The sequence below is a fragment of the Mastigoproctus giganteus genome, chromosome 3 (assembly GCF_048544385.1).
Source record: "Mastigoproctus giganteus isolate SK-2022 chromosome 3, ASM4854438v1, whole genome shotgun sequence".
NCBI classification, from domain to species: Eukaryota; Metazoa; Arthropoda; class Arachnida; order Uropygi; family Thelyphonidae; genus Mastigoproctus; species Mastigoproctus giganteus.
The window spans coordinates 171,449,824-171,469,915 of NC_143577.1; the positions used below are offsets into that span (position 1 = coordinate 171,449,824).

The following is a 20,092-nucleotide window of genomic DNA, read 5'->3' on the forward strand; positions in this document are numbered from 1 at the left end:
AATTTTTTTTGTTTCTTTAATAAAAGTATTTTTTCTGTATTGTTTTGCATATGCTGAGTCGAGAAATCAGCATTAAAAAATTATTTTGTTCAAGTTTTGAAAATATCTGCTATGTCTTATATTCTAAAAAAAAACAGGATAAATAAAGAACATCCACCATACTGTTTTAATATATCTTATATTGAAAAACATGTTATATTATAAAAAAAACTATAAAAACAGTTTAAAATAACAAGAACCGAAAAAAATATATATATATTAAATCACATTGATCAGCAAAATATATAAAATCACTTGATTCATATTTTAAGCTTCTTCTTCACCTGTCATTTGCATCCCACATCTGAGGCATCTTTTGTCATCATCCAACAATAGTCAGCTAGCATTGCAGAGTTCCATTTGCCTTGCTATCACTTCTCCACCACCACCACTGAGATGTCCCAATGGAATTTCTCACCATGCTCATCACTTAATGCACCACAGTTGTCCACAAAAAGATTTAAATGGGAGTGAAGAAAGTGTATTTTTAATGCCACATTGCAGCCTAATTTATAGTATGATGACAGAAGGTTTCTCACAAGCTGTTTATAGTTTTCTGCCTTGTTTTTCGCCAGAAAGTTTGTTGCTACAAGTTTGAAAGCATCCCAGGCCACTTTCTCATCACCATAGAGGATCTGTCAAAGTATTCGTCCTTGAGAAGGTCCCATATCTGTAGACTGATGAAGATGCCTTCTAATTCTTGGAAATTTTTCCTTGAGGTATTTGAAAGCTGGTCCATCCTGATTCATGGCCTTAACAAATTATTTCATAAGTCCCAATTTTATGTATAGGGAAGGTGACAGGATTTTGCTTAGCTTAACTGGTGAATTGTAATGGGCATTTTTTATCCCTGTATCAAGTGATTGCCTTGAAGAGGCCAGTCTTTTCTTGTGTAATGAGCCCATGCTCTACTGTTATCCCATTCACAAAAAAAAAAAAAAAAAAAAAAATTTGTGTTTCCTTGCCATTCCTAACAAGACAGCAATAACTTTTAAGCCACCAAATCTGCTATTGGTACTCCTTGTAGTTGATGGATTCAATGCAGACACTTTAAGATTATTTTGAAGGAGATTCCACTATTGCAGTCTTGAGCCAAAAAGTTCTGCTTTATTTTTTAGTAAATTAAGATCTCTGGTAAGATCATTTAATTCATTTTGCATAATTTTGTATGACTCTGTAGAGGGAAAATTGGAAATAAAATCAGGATCTGTTGATGTGGAGGGTTCAGGTGATTTATCTTTGCATCACCTGACTCTTTGTCAGATTCAGCTAATAGCTCATGAATGGGAAGTCCTTCTCATCACACTATTTACACACTTACACATGCTAAACTTGTTTTTTCTCAGTCAAAAACAACAAGTGTGGCACAGACACAGAAGCCTGGCTGAGAGTGACTGACATCAGAGTGACTGAAATAGGGTGACTCAGCACCAATATTCTGCAGTGTTGTCACACAAACTAAACTGCCATATTCATATTTTAGCACATTAATATTAGTCAAAATCAACTAATTTTATTACTGAAACATTTTAGCTGTTGACCAGTGCTATGCAAAGGAGGTGGATTATACCACTGTATAAAGCAATGGTTAGGCCATGCCTAAAACATATATATAACCTTGGAAACTTCAATTTATGAAGGGGAAGGGCACAGAGATGTTGGAAAGAGTTCAGAGAAGAACAAGAAGATCAATTGGGGGCACAAAAAGATATTCTCCCCAAGAAATACTGCAGTTCTGTAACCTACAGCATCTGGAAAACTAGGCATCTGCTTGGTGATCTACTTGAAGTGTTTAAGGAATCTTTATTCTTTCTGAGACAACACAGAGGAGGCTTAAATTTGAATTGATAAAGGATGATTGCAGAATAAATTTCTGCTTAATATTTTGAAGTAGATATTTTTGATAAATTTAAACAAGGGATGAACAAATTATCAGAAAGAATGCGCATTTGAAGTAGGTAAAATTTTATTTTTATTTTATTTGTTTATTTTTTGGTTGACACTGAATAAGCTTTGCTTCCATACATTCATTTTTCCAATACAAATACTAAGCGCTAAAATTATTTTGAAATGTTCTGCTTCACAGACAGATGGAATATAACTGTATTTAGTTAGCAAGACAAATAAAATTAGCCAGTCAAATAAAATCTTTGCTTATGCACGTCCCTCAACATTGTTAAAACTGTTTCTAGCTCATTAGAATTCATCATCTTGTAAAACATAAAAGGCAGATGGCAAACCCAATCATACTATTTCTCATGCATAAATAATATCCTGGCCTGCTGAGATCTCAGGTGCCTTCAATTTAAACTATAGCATTTGTTTTGGCAATAATAAAATGTTTACCTGCTGTCACATTTTGAGAAAAACATGGCCTAGTCATATTGACTCTGTTTCTCACTAATCCTAGAATCTTTTTTTAGCATTTGTTATAAATGTATACAGCTAGGCAGCGCATAACATGAGTTCGATTAACGCATTTTTCAGTTACTGCTATTTGAAAAAATTATACCACTTTTCACTTCACATGATGCAAATTTCCAGTTAACATGACCTTCTTTTATGTGATAGTTGAAAAATATTTGAATCGCACAGGCAATAAACAAGAGTTTGCCCGCTGCCTGCCTTAGTGTGTTCCATCAACCATCAGAAACAGATGTGTTACTTGTTTGTCTCCAGCTAATAGTCACGTGCAGAGTTGCATTTAAAAATTAAAATTTTTAATTTTTTTGTATTTAAAAATTAATTTTTAAATGCAAAAAAATTTTAATTTTTAAATGAGCCAGATGAAAATGTTACTGCAAGGAGATAACGATAACAGAACTAGATGAAATCTTTCTTATTGCAGAGAATCTCAAACTTTTTTGTTTGAGATTCTTTGCGATATTTATTTCGCCGGGGCCTAAAGAAGATTGTTGTCAGTTATCGGAAATTGATTGATGAAAAAAAGCAAGCCAACACTGTTCTAACAACTCTGTTCAGATATTTCCATAACAAATAGTTTCTTCATTGTGTATTTTATGCAATAAACATTTAATTCTATAATTATTTTTATTATCTTTTACAAGGTATACAGTTAAAACATTAAAAGGTGTTTTTAAAAAATCTTTATGGGCATTCCTGAAGGTCACGGACCAATTATAATTATACCTATTGATTATCATATTTGATTAACACATTTCCGTTTTGCACAGTGCACTTGCAGGACGAATTAATCACATTAATCAAGGCCAGCCTGTATATAGCATATCATGTATGTGAAATAATAACATTACAGACATATATATAACATATAACTGCATTAGGCCTGATGTAGCCCAGCGGTCAGGAGCGAGAATGCATTGCATAGCACGCGTTCCTTGAGTGGACCGGGGTTCAAGCCCATGAATACTAAATACGATAAATATTTGTATTGACGATTTATTGTAAACTCTACTGACTTGGTTGTCGTGCCAGAGTATAAACAGAAAATTTATTTTACACATACACAGGGTGTACCAGGAGGAAAGGTCAATATTCCAGGAGGTGAAAGCATAGGTCATTTTAAGCAAAAAAGTTCATATAAACATGTGCCCTATCCCGAATGGTTTCCGAGATAGAGGCATTTGAATATTTATTTTTCAAGTGACAAATTTGGAACAGTTTATAATAAATTTTCAAAAATGCCACCATCAACTTTAATGCACTTTTCTATTCTTGTGAGAACATGGTGTGTTGCTTGTCTAAGTGTATCTTCACATTCCTTTATATGGACAACAGCATCCAGTAGGCGAGCTAGCAGATCATCTCTTGTATCCAATTTTCTTCTGTACACTTCACTCTTCATCCAACCCCATAAACAAAAATCTAATAGGGTTAGGTCTGGAGATCTTGGTGGCCAGTTAATGGCACCACCATGACCAATCCACCGATTAGGGAAAATTCGGTTCAGATGTTGCTTCACATGTCTGGTAGAATGGGAAGGGGCCCCGTCATGCTGAAAGTACATAGCACACCGTGTGGCCAAAGGAACGTCCTCTAGTTGTTCACCTAATGTATTTTGCTAAACTTGAAGGGAATTGTGTCCTATCATTCGAAGTTCTAAAATAATGGGACCTATCAACAGGTTATCGACCATACCGCACCACACATTGATTGAGAAACAAACTTGGAAATTTGTTACCATGTGGATTCTCGTGCGACTATTGATGAGTGTTATGTGTGTTGTTGATTCCATTCCAGGTAAACGTGGCTTCATCAGTAAATAGTATTGATGGAAGCACTTCGCGATTGGCATTTAACCAATGACAAAATTCAAGACTCATGTCACTATCCCCTATGTGAAGATTTTGCACACACTGTGGGTGAAATGGGTACAAGCTCTCTTCATGTAGTGTTTGCCATACACGTGTTCATGAAACACCAAGACATGCAGAAAGTCTTCGCGTGCTAATTGTAGGGCTACGCTGAACCATGTTCAGAATGTGTTCCCGTTCCTGCACATTTTCTTGACATCCTCGTTCAGATGAAACATGAGCACTGGGAAGCATACCACTTTCACAATGTGTTGAAAACTTTGGAAAACACTCTACGATCCAGAATTCGATGTGTAGGAAAGCGCTGATGGTATTCTTCAACAGCAGCAGGGACACTACCATTGCAGAAGCCATAAACATACAGCATATCTGCATATTCAGCATTTTTAGCAAACACTTCTACAATTAGAACTGACAACTGATCCAACTCACTGATTCACTTCTACAGTCACAACAATCAACTGATAACTCGCAACTGACAATCAAATGATGCAGTCTGATGGGAGGGAAGGAAAATACTGCACGCCAATTTCAAAACAAATGTACATTAAAGTAGCTCTATCTCAGAAAACATTTGGGATAGGGCACATGTTTATATGAACTTTTTTGCTTAAAATGATCTATGCTTTCACCTCCTGGAATATTGACCTTTCCTCCTGGGACACCCTTTATATGTGTAATGTATATATCAATATTTCAATGATGCCACCATTATTTTTTGCGTCATGCAAAAACCTGTTGAATAAGTGATTTGATTTGCTTATTCCAAATTTGGGACAGTTCCAAATCTATGACAGTGTGAAACAACTGTGTGCCAGTTGTTATGCAAACTCCAATTTTTGCTCTTGTGTTCCCTTGGAGAGCAAAGAAAGAAAGCAATCAGATGAACTGTGTTCACGTTTTGTTATTTATAATATTTCCTTAATAAAGGTGTTTCTTCAGAGACAACAGATAAATTTTCTAGGAGAGTCTAGATAAAAAAATAAAAAATTCATTTAACTATTGCAGTTATGATATTTTAATTTTATTACTGTTATGAACACAAGGGGATCACATCTATCTGGTGAGCATGCTTGGCAAACTCAGGGTCCTGAGCTGGATATCATCATTCTTCTCTTTCTTGCTTTCTTGGTGATTCCCTTCTACTTCTGACTCTCTCTCAGGGTAACACAGGAAATTTTGTTTTTTTTTTTGGCTGGTGCAGCATAAGCCTCAGGCTTTCCTGCACCATATGGCTAACAACAACAATAATAATGGGAGTGCAATGGTTCAGTGGTGAAGACACTGGACTACAAGCCTGATGGACCCGGGTTCAAATCCCGGCTTGGTGGAAGCGAGCACGGCTCTATTATGCTGGGAGACCAATATAATAATAATATTAAAATGATGATAAAAAAAAACAACACCGCGAAAGTTACTCCATCGGACCTACCTTCCCCAAGGTCAGAGTGACAGCTGAGGCAGATAGTGGCGCCATCTGGTGTCACTCGTGAGAACTAACATTTAAAAAAATTAAATAAAATCAACCACTGGACATAAGCCGCAGGTAAAACAATCCAAATCCATAGATGGATGATGTCACAGATAAATATTATTCATACTGCATTGAGTGTGGTGCAGGATAAAGTCACTCGCAGTCGGTTCAAAAAGTTGGAGACAGTCTTCCAAGCAAGACAGTGGAGCAAGTGACGCTGTTCCCCGTAAGGCTACTACAAGAGAAGGGCAAGACCATCCAGCCCCACCAACTGGAAGTGTTTCCTGCCAACTGCACTAGTGACCACCCAGGAAGGGAGAAAATGGCAACGCATGAAGGGGAGCATTGAAATGAATACATACATCATGCAAGCATACTATGAAATAACCAGGCTAGAGATCGATATGACAATGTACAGATCGTGACTATATACCAAGTGGTTGGAACGATATTCAGGTCACCGAACAGCGATTAGCAGACCAAAGAAGGACCATCATTATGAAGAATCTAATAGCTCCTGCCATCTTGGAAAAATCAAGAAGGATGTCAGCTGATAGACCTGATAGAGCAACAGAAAACAGCGATAGTTAACCTGAAGGATTACTTCGAGAACAACACAGCACCACTCCGCTAGGCCATAAGGAAGATAAGTGGTATACCTCACTCAACCTAAGCGAGGAACCTCCTCCTGCCCAGACGATACAAGAAACGAAGTTGGAGCCCGGAATGTAGGATGACACCTGTCGACAATGCCAACTGGCCTTAGAAACGATCCAACACATCACAGCGGGGTGGTTCGAACGATACCGGGATATTCAGGTCACCTAACAGCGATTAGCAGATCAAAGAAGGACCATCAATCATGAAGAACCTAATAGTTCCTGTCGTCTTGGAAAAAATCAAGCAGGATGTTAGCAGTCAACTACAAAGCACAAAGAATATGGTCAATATGAAACCAGAGGAGGAACATCATACCATGGAACAAGAGGAGGAACAGCAAGAAAAAATACAACCCAGAGTAGCTGAAATGGAAAGAGACAAAGTCATATCCAGAATAGAAGACGGGTGAAAGAAGGCCCTAACAGAATTCGAAGGAATCGACCCGACAATGATCCACGTGATACATAAGCAGAGGCCAAATAAAATCCTGTGGAGAGTAACAAACCACCTCAAACGGCATATAATGCCAAATTACTTTGAAAACAATGGTGAAGGCTATCCACACAGCCATATACTGTGCTGCCATAGCAGCTACTATGATTAATGGAAAAGAAACGAGACCAGCAGAGAAGAACTGAAAACAGAAGGAACCACCAGCTTGTGAAAGAAGACTTCAGCAGAAGATAGAAGAATTAAGAGTCAAGATAGGTCAGTTGACCCGGTACCAACAGGATAATAGAAGTAAGAATTGATTGGAAAGGTGAAGAGCATCCTCAAAAGAGACAGCGTCCACAGCAAACATGAGACCAGAAATCAGAGAATAGGAAAATACTTGGACACACTGAAGCAGAACATCCTCACAGTCAGCAAGAGACTACACAGATACAAGAGAGTTTCCAGAGGAAAATAAACAGCCGGATCTTTGATGAGGTCCAAAGATCCTTCTACAGGAAACTGGGAAATGAGAAATCAGGAAACGGATGACCGGAGAAGAAGACGATCAAGGAGTTCTGGGGAAATATCTGGAGCAGTGAAGTAAGACATAACAGCAGAGCACCCTGGATAGAAGTAGAACGGAAGAAAACCAAGGACATACAACAGATGAGAGAGTGGGAGATTCGAGAAGAAGAAGAAGAAGAAGAAGTAAAACAGTCTATCAGGAACACCCACAACTGGTGAACCCCAGGAATTGATAAAATCTACAACTACTGGTACAATAAGCTCACCTGAATACACAAGCAACTAGCAGAGCATTTCACTCGAATGATAAGGCACCCGGAGACAATCCTGAAGTTTCTCACTGAAGCTTAGAGATGAAGATACAACAAACCCGCCAAAATACAGGCTAATCACCTGCCTCCCAATGATGTATAAGATCCTGACCAGCTGCATAACCAAGAAGATATCAGACCACTTAGAGAGTCAGAACATAATGGCCGAAGAGCACAAAGGATGCAAGCGGAGGAGCAAAGGATGCAAGGAGCAATTAACCATAGATGAAGCAGTTATGGAGCAATTCTACAAGAAGAACTGCAACCTATACACGGCCTACATCGATTACCGCAAAGCCTTCGACTCCATACCTCACACTGGCTAATAGAGACCCTGAAGACCTATAAGGTCAATCCGATAGTGACAAACTTCCTAGGAGCAACAATGGCAAAATGGAGTACCACCATTAAGGTCGAGAACATCACAATTAGGCCAATCCCCATTAGAGGAGGAATCTTTCAGGGATATGCTCTGAGCCCACTGTGGTTCTGTCTAGCACTCAACCAGCTATCCACCATGCTTAACGGCAGCATGTATGGATATAATCTCAAAGAAGATGTACAGGGATGACATTAAGCTCTATGCGACAACCGAGAAGCTCCAGCAACTACTCCGGATCACCAAAGAATTCGGCAAGGACATCAGGATGGAATTTGGTCTAGATAAATGCAAGACCCACCCACTGCACCAAAGAAAATTAGTTGGCCAAAACTACAAGCTGCTGACTGGTAAAGAGACTGAAGCTATGACAGAAGGAGAGACTTACAAATACCTAGGGATGATGCAGGCTCAGCACATAAAACACAAGGAAATCAAGAAATGCCTGACTGAAAAATATCATTAGAGACTCAGAAGCCTGGTGAAAGCAAAATTGAACACAGTTAAAGCCATAAACACCTATGCAGCTCCAGTACACCTTCGGAGTCATAGATTGGACTAACACCGAGCTAGAAGATATCATGCGAAAGACAAGGACAATGATGACCAAGATCAGCCAACACCACCCGAAGTCAGCAGTGGAGAGACTAACAATAGCTCGAAAAGAGGGAGGAAGGGGCCTGATAGAGCAACAGAAAACAGCGATAGTTAACCTGAAGGATTACTTTGAGAACAACGTGCACCATTTCACCAGGCCATAAGGAAGATAGATAAGTGGCATACCTAAATCAACCTAAGCGAGGAACACCCAGCCACCCAGACGGCACAAGAAACGAAGTTAGAAAGATGGGCAAAGAAGACACTCCGTGGCAGACACTACAATGACCTCCATCAAGATCATATCGATAACATTGCTTCCAATGCATGGCTCACAAGCGGGACACTCTTCCCCCAGACTGAAGGATTCATGTTGGCCATCCAAGACCAGGTAATCAACACTAGAAATTATAGAAAATACATCGCAAAGGAGCCTGGAATGTCAGATGACACATGTCAACAATGCCACCTGCTCTCAGAAACGATCGAATGCATCACCGCAGGTTGCAAGGTGATCACCCAGACTGAGTACACTCATAGATATGACCAGGTAGCCAGGATAATACATCAGAAGCTAGCAAGGAAATACCAGTTGACCAAACAAAGTGTACCATACTACAAGTACGAACCCCAGGCAGTACTAGAGACCCAAAATCACAAGCTGTACTGGGACTGCACCATAATAACGGATAAGACCATCCTGCACAACAGACCGAACATAACCCTTGTGGACAAGATGGAAAAGGTTACCTACCTGATTGACATAGCGGTGCCCAACACTAGCAATGTCCAGAAAACCCATGAGGAAAAAATTAGGAAGTACATGAACCTGAGACATGAAGTCAAGGAGATGTGGCATATGCAAGAAGTATCGACCATCCCGATCATCGTGTCAACCACCAGTAGGGTGCCAAAGACTCTACATAGCAGCCTAGCAGCAATATGTCTCCCAGAGAACAATTACAAGGAACTCCAGAAAGTCGCAATCCTGAATACCTGTAGGATAGTCAGAGATTTCCTCGACCAACAGTAACACCAGACATTACAACCACCCTGTGTACTTGGTAGCAGTACCCATCATGGAGTGGAATCCCCCAATTAGGGAGAAATAATATAAGAGCAACAATAATAATAATAATAATAATAATCTTAGTTGTTTTAAGATTTTTATTAAAGTAATCAAAGACAGAACTCTCATTATGATAATTTTCATGAAACTGAGCAATCACAAAAACTTCCAGTGATGTGTAGTGCTTCTACAATGTCAGTGGTAAAACTTTCCAACAACATGAAGGATGTAGATTTACTTGAGCGTGTACAGAGAAGGGCAACAAGATTGGTGAGGGGAATGAAGGGATCCTCTTACCAAGAGAGGCTTAAGTTCTGCAAATTGCAGTGGCTGGAGACTAGGCACCTGCGTGGTGATCTGATTGAGGTATATATATAAGGCCTTGAATGGGTTGAGCACGCTGAATTCTGATGGGATCCTTCCACTTGTTCAGATTACGAATCTAAGAAAAGACAGATGTAGAACAGATGTGTGGAAATTTGCCTTTAGCCAGCGGGTGGTTAATTGCTGGAACAAACTTCCATCTGTCGTTGTGGAAGTTGATAGGTTGAATAAATTTAAGGAGGAACTGGACAGGCATTTGGAGGGAATGGTGTGATTTTTTTTTTTTTTTTTTTGGGCTGATGCTGCATAAGCTCATACATTTGCTTTCTTGCATCACATGCCACTACTACTACTACTACTATAATCACTAAAAATTCTGAAATTCTTTATTAAATAATAACCACAAAAAATATGAAAATGATAGTTCAGTGTCAATATGATACTGTTTACTAATATAAAAAAAAATAAATTGGCATAAAATATTCAAAAAATGAATGCGCTAGAAATGCCTAAACCCTCAGGTTCCACCCTGAACCCCATGAACCTACTTAATGAACTTTTTGTAGTACAAGTCCTTAGTGGTTAAACACTATCTTTAGGTTTCATTATGTCACTATCGCTCAGTTGCCTAGGGATGCTTAGTCACCAGTGACTAAGGATGCCTAGTCACTCAAGTGGGCCCTGAAGCAATTTCAAAGCCATTTTACATTTTTTCAGTCTGAAAAGCATGTTTGTAATGCACATTGTGAACCTTACGGTTCAGTTTTTCTGCCTTGTTAAATTTCCTGCTTCATACTGTTATTGCATACAAATGTACTTCTGTGTCTTATTATCCCCATAAACAAATATGCATGTTTATTCTTGAAATCTTTTATAATTTTCAATTGTTAATCAAGACCCATCTGTGTATCTTCTCACAGTCTATAAATAGCTCTGACACCTGCTAACATAAAGATAATAATTATAAATCATTAAACAGCAATGTCACCTGGCCACCTATGGCTTCAAATACTGAAGACAAATTATGATGTGGGAAACACTAGCCAAATTCCTCACTAAAATGTACAGTTTCAGATTCTCTTGAAAAATGCACAAAAAACTAAAAGCTTCTTACCTTTTAACTGGAAGTTTCCCATCACCATCTACAAGGAAGCGCAGCTTCATCCAACTATAAAATAATTTTTACTGATATGAATTATATAACAAAAACACCATGACACCAAATGAAATATAATGATCACACAATGAAACAAAATGAAAACATTCTAAAAATTAGATTTTAGAATATTTTGTATATAAGAATTTCTTGTCACATTTCAATATAATAAAGAAATCTTTTATTAGAGCTAGATGCACCAAAATACATAATCATCGTTAGTCCATTTAGTGCTCTAAGATGCTGATTACTAGAATTTTTAAGAAGGGATTAACACAGTAAAGCAGTATGCTACTTAAAAATATAAGTTAACCAGATTTAATGACTTCAACTAAAAAATAAAAAAAAAAAAGAAAAAAGAAGAGTAAATTATTTAAGTGGAAGCATGTCTCCAAAGAACTAATGGAGATTTGTGTGCATCTATATCTAAACTATGGACTGATGGTGTCTGGAAAGCATTTAAAGCTACTGTTCTAAGGGCATTATGTTGAATTGGGCTGAATCACTGAGTTGCTAATTTTCTGGTTGGGTGCACTCTAGTTTAGTTGGAATTCAATTATTGTTCAGTACAAGTGAAAAAGAGATTATCAATTAGTTCTCCATGTCATAGAGAGAGTACCCTGAGAATATTTCATTTTTTTAAACAAATAGTTGTCACGTGGATGTGATGCCTTGAATCAAAAAGTTTATTTTTTCATCAAATATTAAACCTAGGAATCATAAGCTAATAAGTGTTATAACATGGTTCCCTAAATGCATTTCTTAGTTAGGATGCATTCTGCACCTCTTTGCAGAAATGTATAGCAATGATTTTGTTGGTAACCCTTATGTAATATCCATAATTCTATTTTATCTGTTGATAATTAGAGTTGCCTTTCAAAGGAACATATTCTGCAAGTGACTTGATATGGCGAGGTCATTGGTATAAAGGTAAGTTTCTAAGGAATTTCTGATGGTTCTAATCAGAGTGGGCAATCTAATTGTGAAAAGTATACTGCTGAGGACTGATCCTTGAGGGATCCTTCCTTTTTAACAATGATTTTGTAAAATACACCTTGATAATGGATGTGAAAGGTTTGATCTTGGAAAAAGCTCTAAAAAAGAGTTTGTGTACAGGAGACACAAACTCCCCTTGAGTTGTGGAAGTGGGTTTGAATAAATTTAAAGAAAAATTAGATGGGATGGACAGATGAGGTGGTGTGTGTGTGTGTGTGTGTGTGTGTGTGTGTGTGTGTGTGTGTGTGTGTGTGTGTGTGTGTGTGTGTGTGTGTGTGTGTGTGTGTGTGTGTTTCTGATGCTGTATAAGCTTACTTCCTTGCATCATTTGCTACTACTAGAATACATTTTACACATTTGTTTCATCCTTGATTGTAAGGTAATTTTTGTAATGTCTAAAGTGAATTTATTTTTCTAAAACTAGGAGACCGGCAGAATTACTTAACAAGTACAAGACAATGCTGAAAGAAAGCCATGAGTTGGGGTTGAATTTGAAAGTGTCTGCAATTCTGCCCAGACACGACAGGAGGGAGTATATAATGAGAGCCTTGTCAATCAATTCGGCCATGAAGAGATTGTGCAAGGCTCAAGGGGTAGAATTTTTCACACCCTGGTCTGTGCTTGTTAACAGGAGAGACTGCTTCTACAGGGATGGGATACACTTAAATAGAAAGGGTGCAAGAATATTTGCTGATGCTATTGAGGCAGAGTTGGGTGGGTTGGAAAACTGCTAGCTTGGGGGATACACAGAAGTGATTCTTGCACTACTTCTATTGAAATGCAATTGAGTAGTAGCCTCGGAAAGCAAGGCAATGGGAATTTCCAGGACTGCTGGGAGTCATAGTGGAACAAGTAAATACATGGGCTGCGTTAGCGTAACTAAGAGTAGAAAGAGGTGCATGTATACTTGCATGTACACCAATGCTAGGAGTATAGTTAATAAATTCGATGAGCTTGAAGTGCTAGTCAAGACATCAAAGGCAGATATTGTTGGGATATCAGAGACATGTCACACAGACATAAGCAGTGCAGAACTGGAATTTGGGGAGTACAATGTGTACAAAAAGGATAAACAGGACAGGAAGGGTGCATGGGTTACACTGTTAGTTAAGAAACATAAAATCTAAGGAACTGCATCCAATTGATCTGGGTAGACAATACGATGATGAGTCTGCTTGGTGTGACATAAGCACTGGGAAAGGAAAAATGAGAGTAGGTGTGTGTTATAGGCCTAATGAATCTGATGAGTATAATAAGCAATTGTGCAGAGAAATAGAGTGGGTCAGTAAATTAGAGTATCTTATAATGGGGGATTTTGATTTCCCGGATATTGACTGAAATTTGTGTGTTGGTCACTCACACACTAGCAAGGCTTTTGTGGATTTATTGGATGATTATTTTCTACAGCAGCATGTTCGGGAGGCAACGAGAGGGAGTAATACTTTTGATCTGATTATCAGTAGTGATTCTTCATGCATCAAGAATCTGCAAATAAAGGAACCACTAGGTGGCAGTGGTCACAGTGCACTGAAGTGGGATTTACTCAAAGAGGTAACTACCATCAAGGGTAAAGGGAAGGGTTTTTGCTTTCGTAAAGGTGACTACGGTGGTCTCAGACACTATTTAAATTCTATACTGTGGAACCAATTGATGATGTTACCAACAGCAAATTCAAAATGGGAGCCATTCAAAGAATTAATCTTGGAAGCCACTAGGCCTTTCATACCAACAAAGAAATATTGTTCAAGATTTAGGCCTAAATGGAAGTCAGATGAACTAATTAGACATGTGAAAGATAAGAAAAATGCATGGGATACATATAAATTAACATGTGACACAGAAGCATATGATAAATATAAGCTGGTCTGTAACCAAGTTACAAAGGAAATTAGGCAGGCGAAGGCAGATTATGAGAAAACTTTGGTAAAGCATGCAAAGAAAAACAGAAAAGAATTCTTTACTTATATACACTTCAGAAGGAAGAGGATGAATCAGATTTGTCCACTTGATATCGATGGTTCAACTGTTGATGATCCTGCTCAAGTAGCTAACAAACTAAATGAATATTTTGCATTGACATTCACACATGAGGAGTTATTCAGCGAGGGAAATGCCAGAGGTGTATTCAACTCTAGTAGTAAGCTAGATAATCTTGTAATAACTGAGAGTAAAGTGGAGGAGAAATTGTTGAAGATAAACACAAGAAAAGCACCTAGGGTAGATGGAATCCATCAAGTTATATTAAAGGAGGCGGCAAAGGAAGTAAGAAAACCGTTAGCCATAATTATGAGAGCTTCCCTGGACTCAAGGGGGGTACCCATGGACTGTAGATGTGCAAATGTGACCCCAATCCACAACGGAGGATTGGGGTCACATTGGCACATCTACAGTCCATGGGTAAATGTGACCCCAATCCACAATGGAGGATCAAAGGGAGACACAGGTAATTTCAGACCTGTTAGTTTAAATTCTGTTCCAGGGAAATTAATGGAGATATTGGTTAAAAAAACAATGCAGGATCATCTAGACAAGACTTCAGTTACAGCTCGGACACAGCATGGGTTTGTTAAGGGGAAGTCTTGTCTGACTAGTTTGATTGGATACTATGATTTAGTCACAAAGGAATTGAATGCAAAGAATAACTTTGATATCATATATTTGGATCTTAGAAAAGCCTTTGATACTTTTGCACATGGAAGACTGCTGCACAAATTGGAGCAGTCTTCCATTGCTGCTATGGTTAAAGGGATGGTTGAGTGGGAGAAGACAGAGAGTGGTAATCAATGGACCCAGCTCTTCGTGGACTTATGTTATTAGTGGAGTCCCTCAGGGTTCAGTGTGGGGTCCATTGTTTTCTGTATTTATAAATGATATTGATGATGATATATCAGGCTTAATGTCCAAGTTTGCAGATGATACAAAGGTTGGCAGGGTTGTTAATGGCACTAATGACAATACACTGCTGCAACAATATCTAGAAAAGTTGAGCAGATGGGCTGAGAGGTGGCAAATGAAGTTTAACATTGACAAATGTAGTACTACATATGGGAAGCAGTAATCCCAGAGTAATGTATCAACTCTGTGGTACCACACTGATAGTACTAGAGAATGAAAAGGACCTGGGGGTAACTGTGCAGGTAGATGAAGGTTTCTGAGCAGTGTAGACAGTCTGTAAGAGTAGCTCATGGTGTCTTGTCAGTGATATACAGGAATTTTTCTAGCAGGGATAAGGAGGTGATTATCCCCTTGTACAAGGCAATGGTCAGGCCACATCTTGAGTACTGTGTACAGGTCTGGATGCCTCATTTCAGGAAGAATGTAGAGCTGTTGGAATGAGTACAGAGAAGGGCAACAAGATTAGTGAATGGAACAAAGTGTTGCTCTTACAAAGAAAAGTTTAAGTTTTGCAAATTACAGTGTCTGGAGACTAGGCACCTGCGAGGTGATCTGATTGAGGTGTATAAAACCTTGAATGGTTTGAGCATGCTCAATGCAGATGGGATTCTTCCTCTTGCTCAGAATAATCGCCTGAGAGGGCATAAATTCAAATTGAGGAAAGACGGTTTGTAGGATAGATGTGCAGAAGTTTGCCTTTAGCCAGTAGGTGGTTGATTGCTGGACAAACTTCCATCTGTCATTGTAGAAGTTGATAGCTTAAATAGATTCAAGGCAGAACTTGACAAACATTTGGAGCAAGTGGATGGGTGAAATAAGGGGTTTTTTTTTTTTTTTTTTTTTTTGGCTGATGGTATAGAAGCTTCCTTTCTTGCATCATGTTCCTTTGCTAATGCTAATGCTAAAAAAGAAAGTTTAATTTTCCTAATATCACATAAAGCACTTATACCATTTTCTCCAAGGACTGTCCAAGGTCTTATCCAAGTAGGCAGCAAAAGCCTTCCTCTCTCTCTCTCTCTCTCTCTTTTAACATTACATGTGGCATTCTACCACTAGTTGGTGTGCTTGCATATTTTATATGAGTTTTTGCAGCACGGTAATAGCAGCAACTGCTAATATCTGTTCTGTAACATGATCTATAAGTTGATAATGGATGATGCGATCATCTGGTGCAATGCCAGAGGCATACAAGGTATGATAATAAAGTTCCCGGACTGGTGCTGTTGCAATCACATTCAATGAGTTTGAAAATAAATGGAAGTGGTATGTTGTAGCAAACTTCCTCCAACAGTTGATGGTTCAGACTGTCCAGTAGGCTGGCAGGATGCAAATAACAACAAGTTTTGATTGTAACATTAATCTTCCATGTTCTGATTTTGCAATGGAGAAATGGACAAATATCAAAATTTGCTTTAAACTGTGAAAATCGGAACAGAAATAGGTAAAATATTAAAAACTGTTTATGGTGATGAAACATTAAGTAGTACCAGTGTGTTTTAAAGGCATAAGCAGTTCAAAGACAGACATGAGAATGTTTACGATGACCCATGAAAAGGGCACCTATCAACCTCTTGAAAGGAAGACAGTTGCAAAAGTTTGGAAAATCGTATCAAGAGATCATTATTTGATCCTTATTAATACATAACTTGATACGGAATTTATATAAACAGAACTCGTAGAAAATACTTGATACTGAAAAATATATATAGCATTATAACTGTGTTGGGATACAAGTTTAGGGTTATAATTTTGTACTGAAATTGAAATTTTATTGAAATTAAATCGAAATCATGACTCAGACCAGAGTAGCAAAGCAAAAGGCTCAAGCAAATGGAAGTGCTGTGGCTCAGAGGAGAACTGATGGGGAGGGAGCATTTGCCCTCTGAATGACAGCCTTTTAAAATGCACTGCTTGCATGATGTTTGCGGAGCAATTGGGTATGGGACATGATATTGCCATGGGGGATGTTTTTGTGTGTGCGCGATGCAAGGAGTGTAACGAAATCAGGCGACAACTCAGTGTTGTTATGGGCCTATATGAGAGCTTGAAGGACAGGGTGGATGCCCTTGAAGGATCTAAAGTGAGGGGCCCATCAAGCTCTCAGCTACCCACATCAATGCCAGAGCTTGCACTTGGTTATCACGCAACACAGCGGCAACCTCCAAGGCAGAATGCAATGGTCCCATAGGAACTAGTAGTTGTTGGTGACTCTACTGTCAGGGAAACGGGGAACATGCTTTGTAAAAAGGATAGGTGGAACAGAACCAGGGTATATCTGCCAGGGACAAAGATTGATGATGTTGTAGAGTGGATATCATCTTTTAAGGGCACAAAAGGTGATATAGTTGCACATGTTTGCACTAATGATATTAAGAGTAGGAGATTGGCTAAGAAAATTGGCTAAGATTGGCTAAGGAGTCATTGCGGTACAAGTAAACACATGGGTTGTGTTAGAGTAGCTAAGAAAAAGAACAGGTGCATCTTCTAATGACTCTGATGAGTATAATAAGAAACTGTACAGGGAAATAGAGTGGGCCAGTAAATCAGAGAGTCTTATAATGGGGATTTTAATTTCCCAGATATTGACTGGAATTTGTGGGTTGGTCACTCACACACTAGCAAGGCTTTTGTGGATTTATTGGATGATTGCTTTCTACATCAGCATGTTCGGGAGGCAACTAGAGGGAGTAATACTCTTGATTTGATTATCAGTATTGATTCTTCATGCATTAAGAATCTGCAGATAGAGGAACCACTAGGTGGCAGTGATCACAGTGTGCTGAAGTGGGATTTACTCAAAGAGGTAACTACCATCAGGGGTAAAGGAAAGGGTTACTGCTTTCATAAAGGCGAATACAATGGTCTGGGACAGTATTTAAATTCTATACAGTGGGACCAACTGATGATGTCACCAACAGCAAATTTAAAATGGGAAGCATTCAGAGAACTTATCTTGGAAGCTACTAGGCTTTACATACAAACTAAGAAATATAGTTCAAGGTTTAGGCCTAAATGGATATCAGGTGAACTAATGAGACATAGGGTAGAGAAGAAAAATGCATTGGGTACATATAAATTAACACGAGACACAGAAGCCCATGATAGATATAAGTTGATCTGTAACCAAGTTACAAAGGAGGTCAGGCAGGTGAAGGCAGATTATGAGAAATCTTTGGAAAAACATGCAAAGAAAAACAGAAAAGAGTTCTTTACTTATGTAAACTCTAGAAGGAAGGGGATGAATCAGATTTGTCCACTTGATATCGATGGTTCAACTGTTGATGATCCTGCTCAGGTAGCTAACAAACTAAATGAATATTTTGCATTGACATCATTCAGACATGAGGAGTTATTCAGCGAGGGGAATGCCAGAAGTGTATTCAACTCTGGCAATAAGCTAGATAATCTTGTAATAACTGAGAGTAAAGTGGAGGAGAAATTGTTGAAGATAAACACAAGAAAGGCACCTGGGATGGATGGGATCTATCCAGTTATATTACAGGAGGCAGCAAAGGAAGTAAGCAATCCGTTGGCCATAATTATGAGAGTTTCCTTGGACTCAGTGGAGGTACCCATAGACTGGAGATGTGCAAATGTGACCCCAATTCACAAAGGAGGATCAAAAGCTGACACAAGTAATTATAGACCTGTGAGTTTAACTTCTGTTCCCGGAAAATTAATGGAGGCACTGGTTAAAGAAACACTGCAGGATCATCTAGACAAGACTTCAGTTATAGCTCGGACACAGCATGATTTTGTTAAGGGAAAGTCTTGCCTGACCAATTTGATTGGATACTATGATGCAGTCACAAAAAAACTGGATGCAGGGAATAACTTTGATATTATATACTTGGATCTTAGAAAGGCTTTTGATACTGTTGCACATGGAAGACTGCTGCACAAATTGGAGCAGTGTGGCATTGGAGACAAATTGCTGCTATGGATAAAGGGGCGGTTGAGGGGCAGAAGGCAGAGAGTGGTAATAAATGGACACTGCTCATCGTGGACTAATGTTATTAGTGGAGTCCCTCAGTGTTCAGTGTTGGGTCCATTACTGTTTTCTGTATTTATAAATAATATTGATGATGGTATATCAAGCTTAATGTCCAAGTTTGCAGACGATACAAAGGTTGGCATGGTTGTTAAGGACACTACTGATGCTATTCTGCTGCAACAGGATCTGGAAAGGTTGAGCAGATGGGCTGAGAAATGGAAAATGAAGTTTAACATTGACAAATGTAAAGTACTACATATGGGAAACAGCAACCCCAGAACAGTGTACCAACTCTGTGGTACTACACTGACAGTGGTAGAGAATGAAAAGGACCTGGGGCTGATAGTGTGCAGGCAGATATGAAGTTCTTTGAACACTGCAGACAGGCTGCAAGAGTAGCTCATGGTGTCTTATCAATGATATACAGGAATTTTTCTAGCAGGGATAAGGCAGTGATTATTCACTTGTATAAGGCAATGGTCAGGCCACACCTTGAGTACTGTATACAGGTCTGGAGGCCTCATTTCAAGAAGGATGTAGAGATGCTGGAACGAGTACAGAGAAGGGCAACAAAATTAGTGAATGGAACAAAGGGTTGCTCTTACAAAGAAAGGCTTAAGTTTTGCAAATTATAGTGTCTGGAGACTAGGCACCGGCGATGTGATCTGATAGAGGTTTATAAAGCCTTGAATGGTTTGAGTATGCTCAATGCTGATGGGATTGCAGAATAATCACCTAGAGGGCATAAATTCAAATTGAGGAAAGACAGATGTGCGAAAATTTGCCTTTAGCCAGCGGGTAGTTGGTTGGTGGAACAGACTTCCATCCCTTCTTGTGGAGGTTGATAGCCTAAATAAATTTAAGGCTCAGCTGGAGAGGTATTTTGAACAAATGGAGAGATGAGGTGGTAGTGTTTTTTTTTTTTTTTTTTTTTGGCTGATGG

At 38.7% G+C, this 20,092-nt stretch overlaps 1 protein-coding gene across 1 annotated transcript in view; it reads right to left on the reverse strand.

The window, feature by feature from the left end:
• Positions 1-20,092, reverse strand: part of LOC150088409 (1-phosphatidylinositol 4,5-bisphosphate phosphodiesterase-like) — a 754,578-nt gene that overhangs the window by 623,354 nt on the left and 111,132 nt on the right. Inside the window, exon 7 of the mRNA XM_090370149.1 lies at positions 11,223-11,276. Coding sequence (XP_090226275.1) covers positions 11,223-11,276 — 54 coding nt within the window. The remainder of the gene's footprint in view (positions 1-11,222; positions 11,277-20,092) is intronic.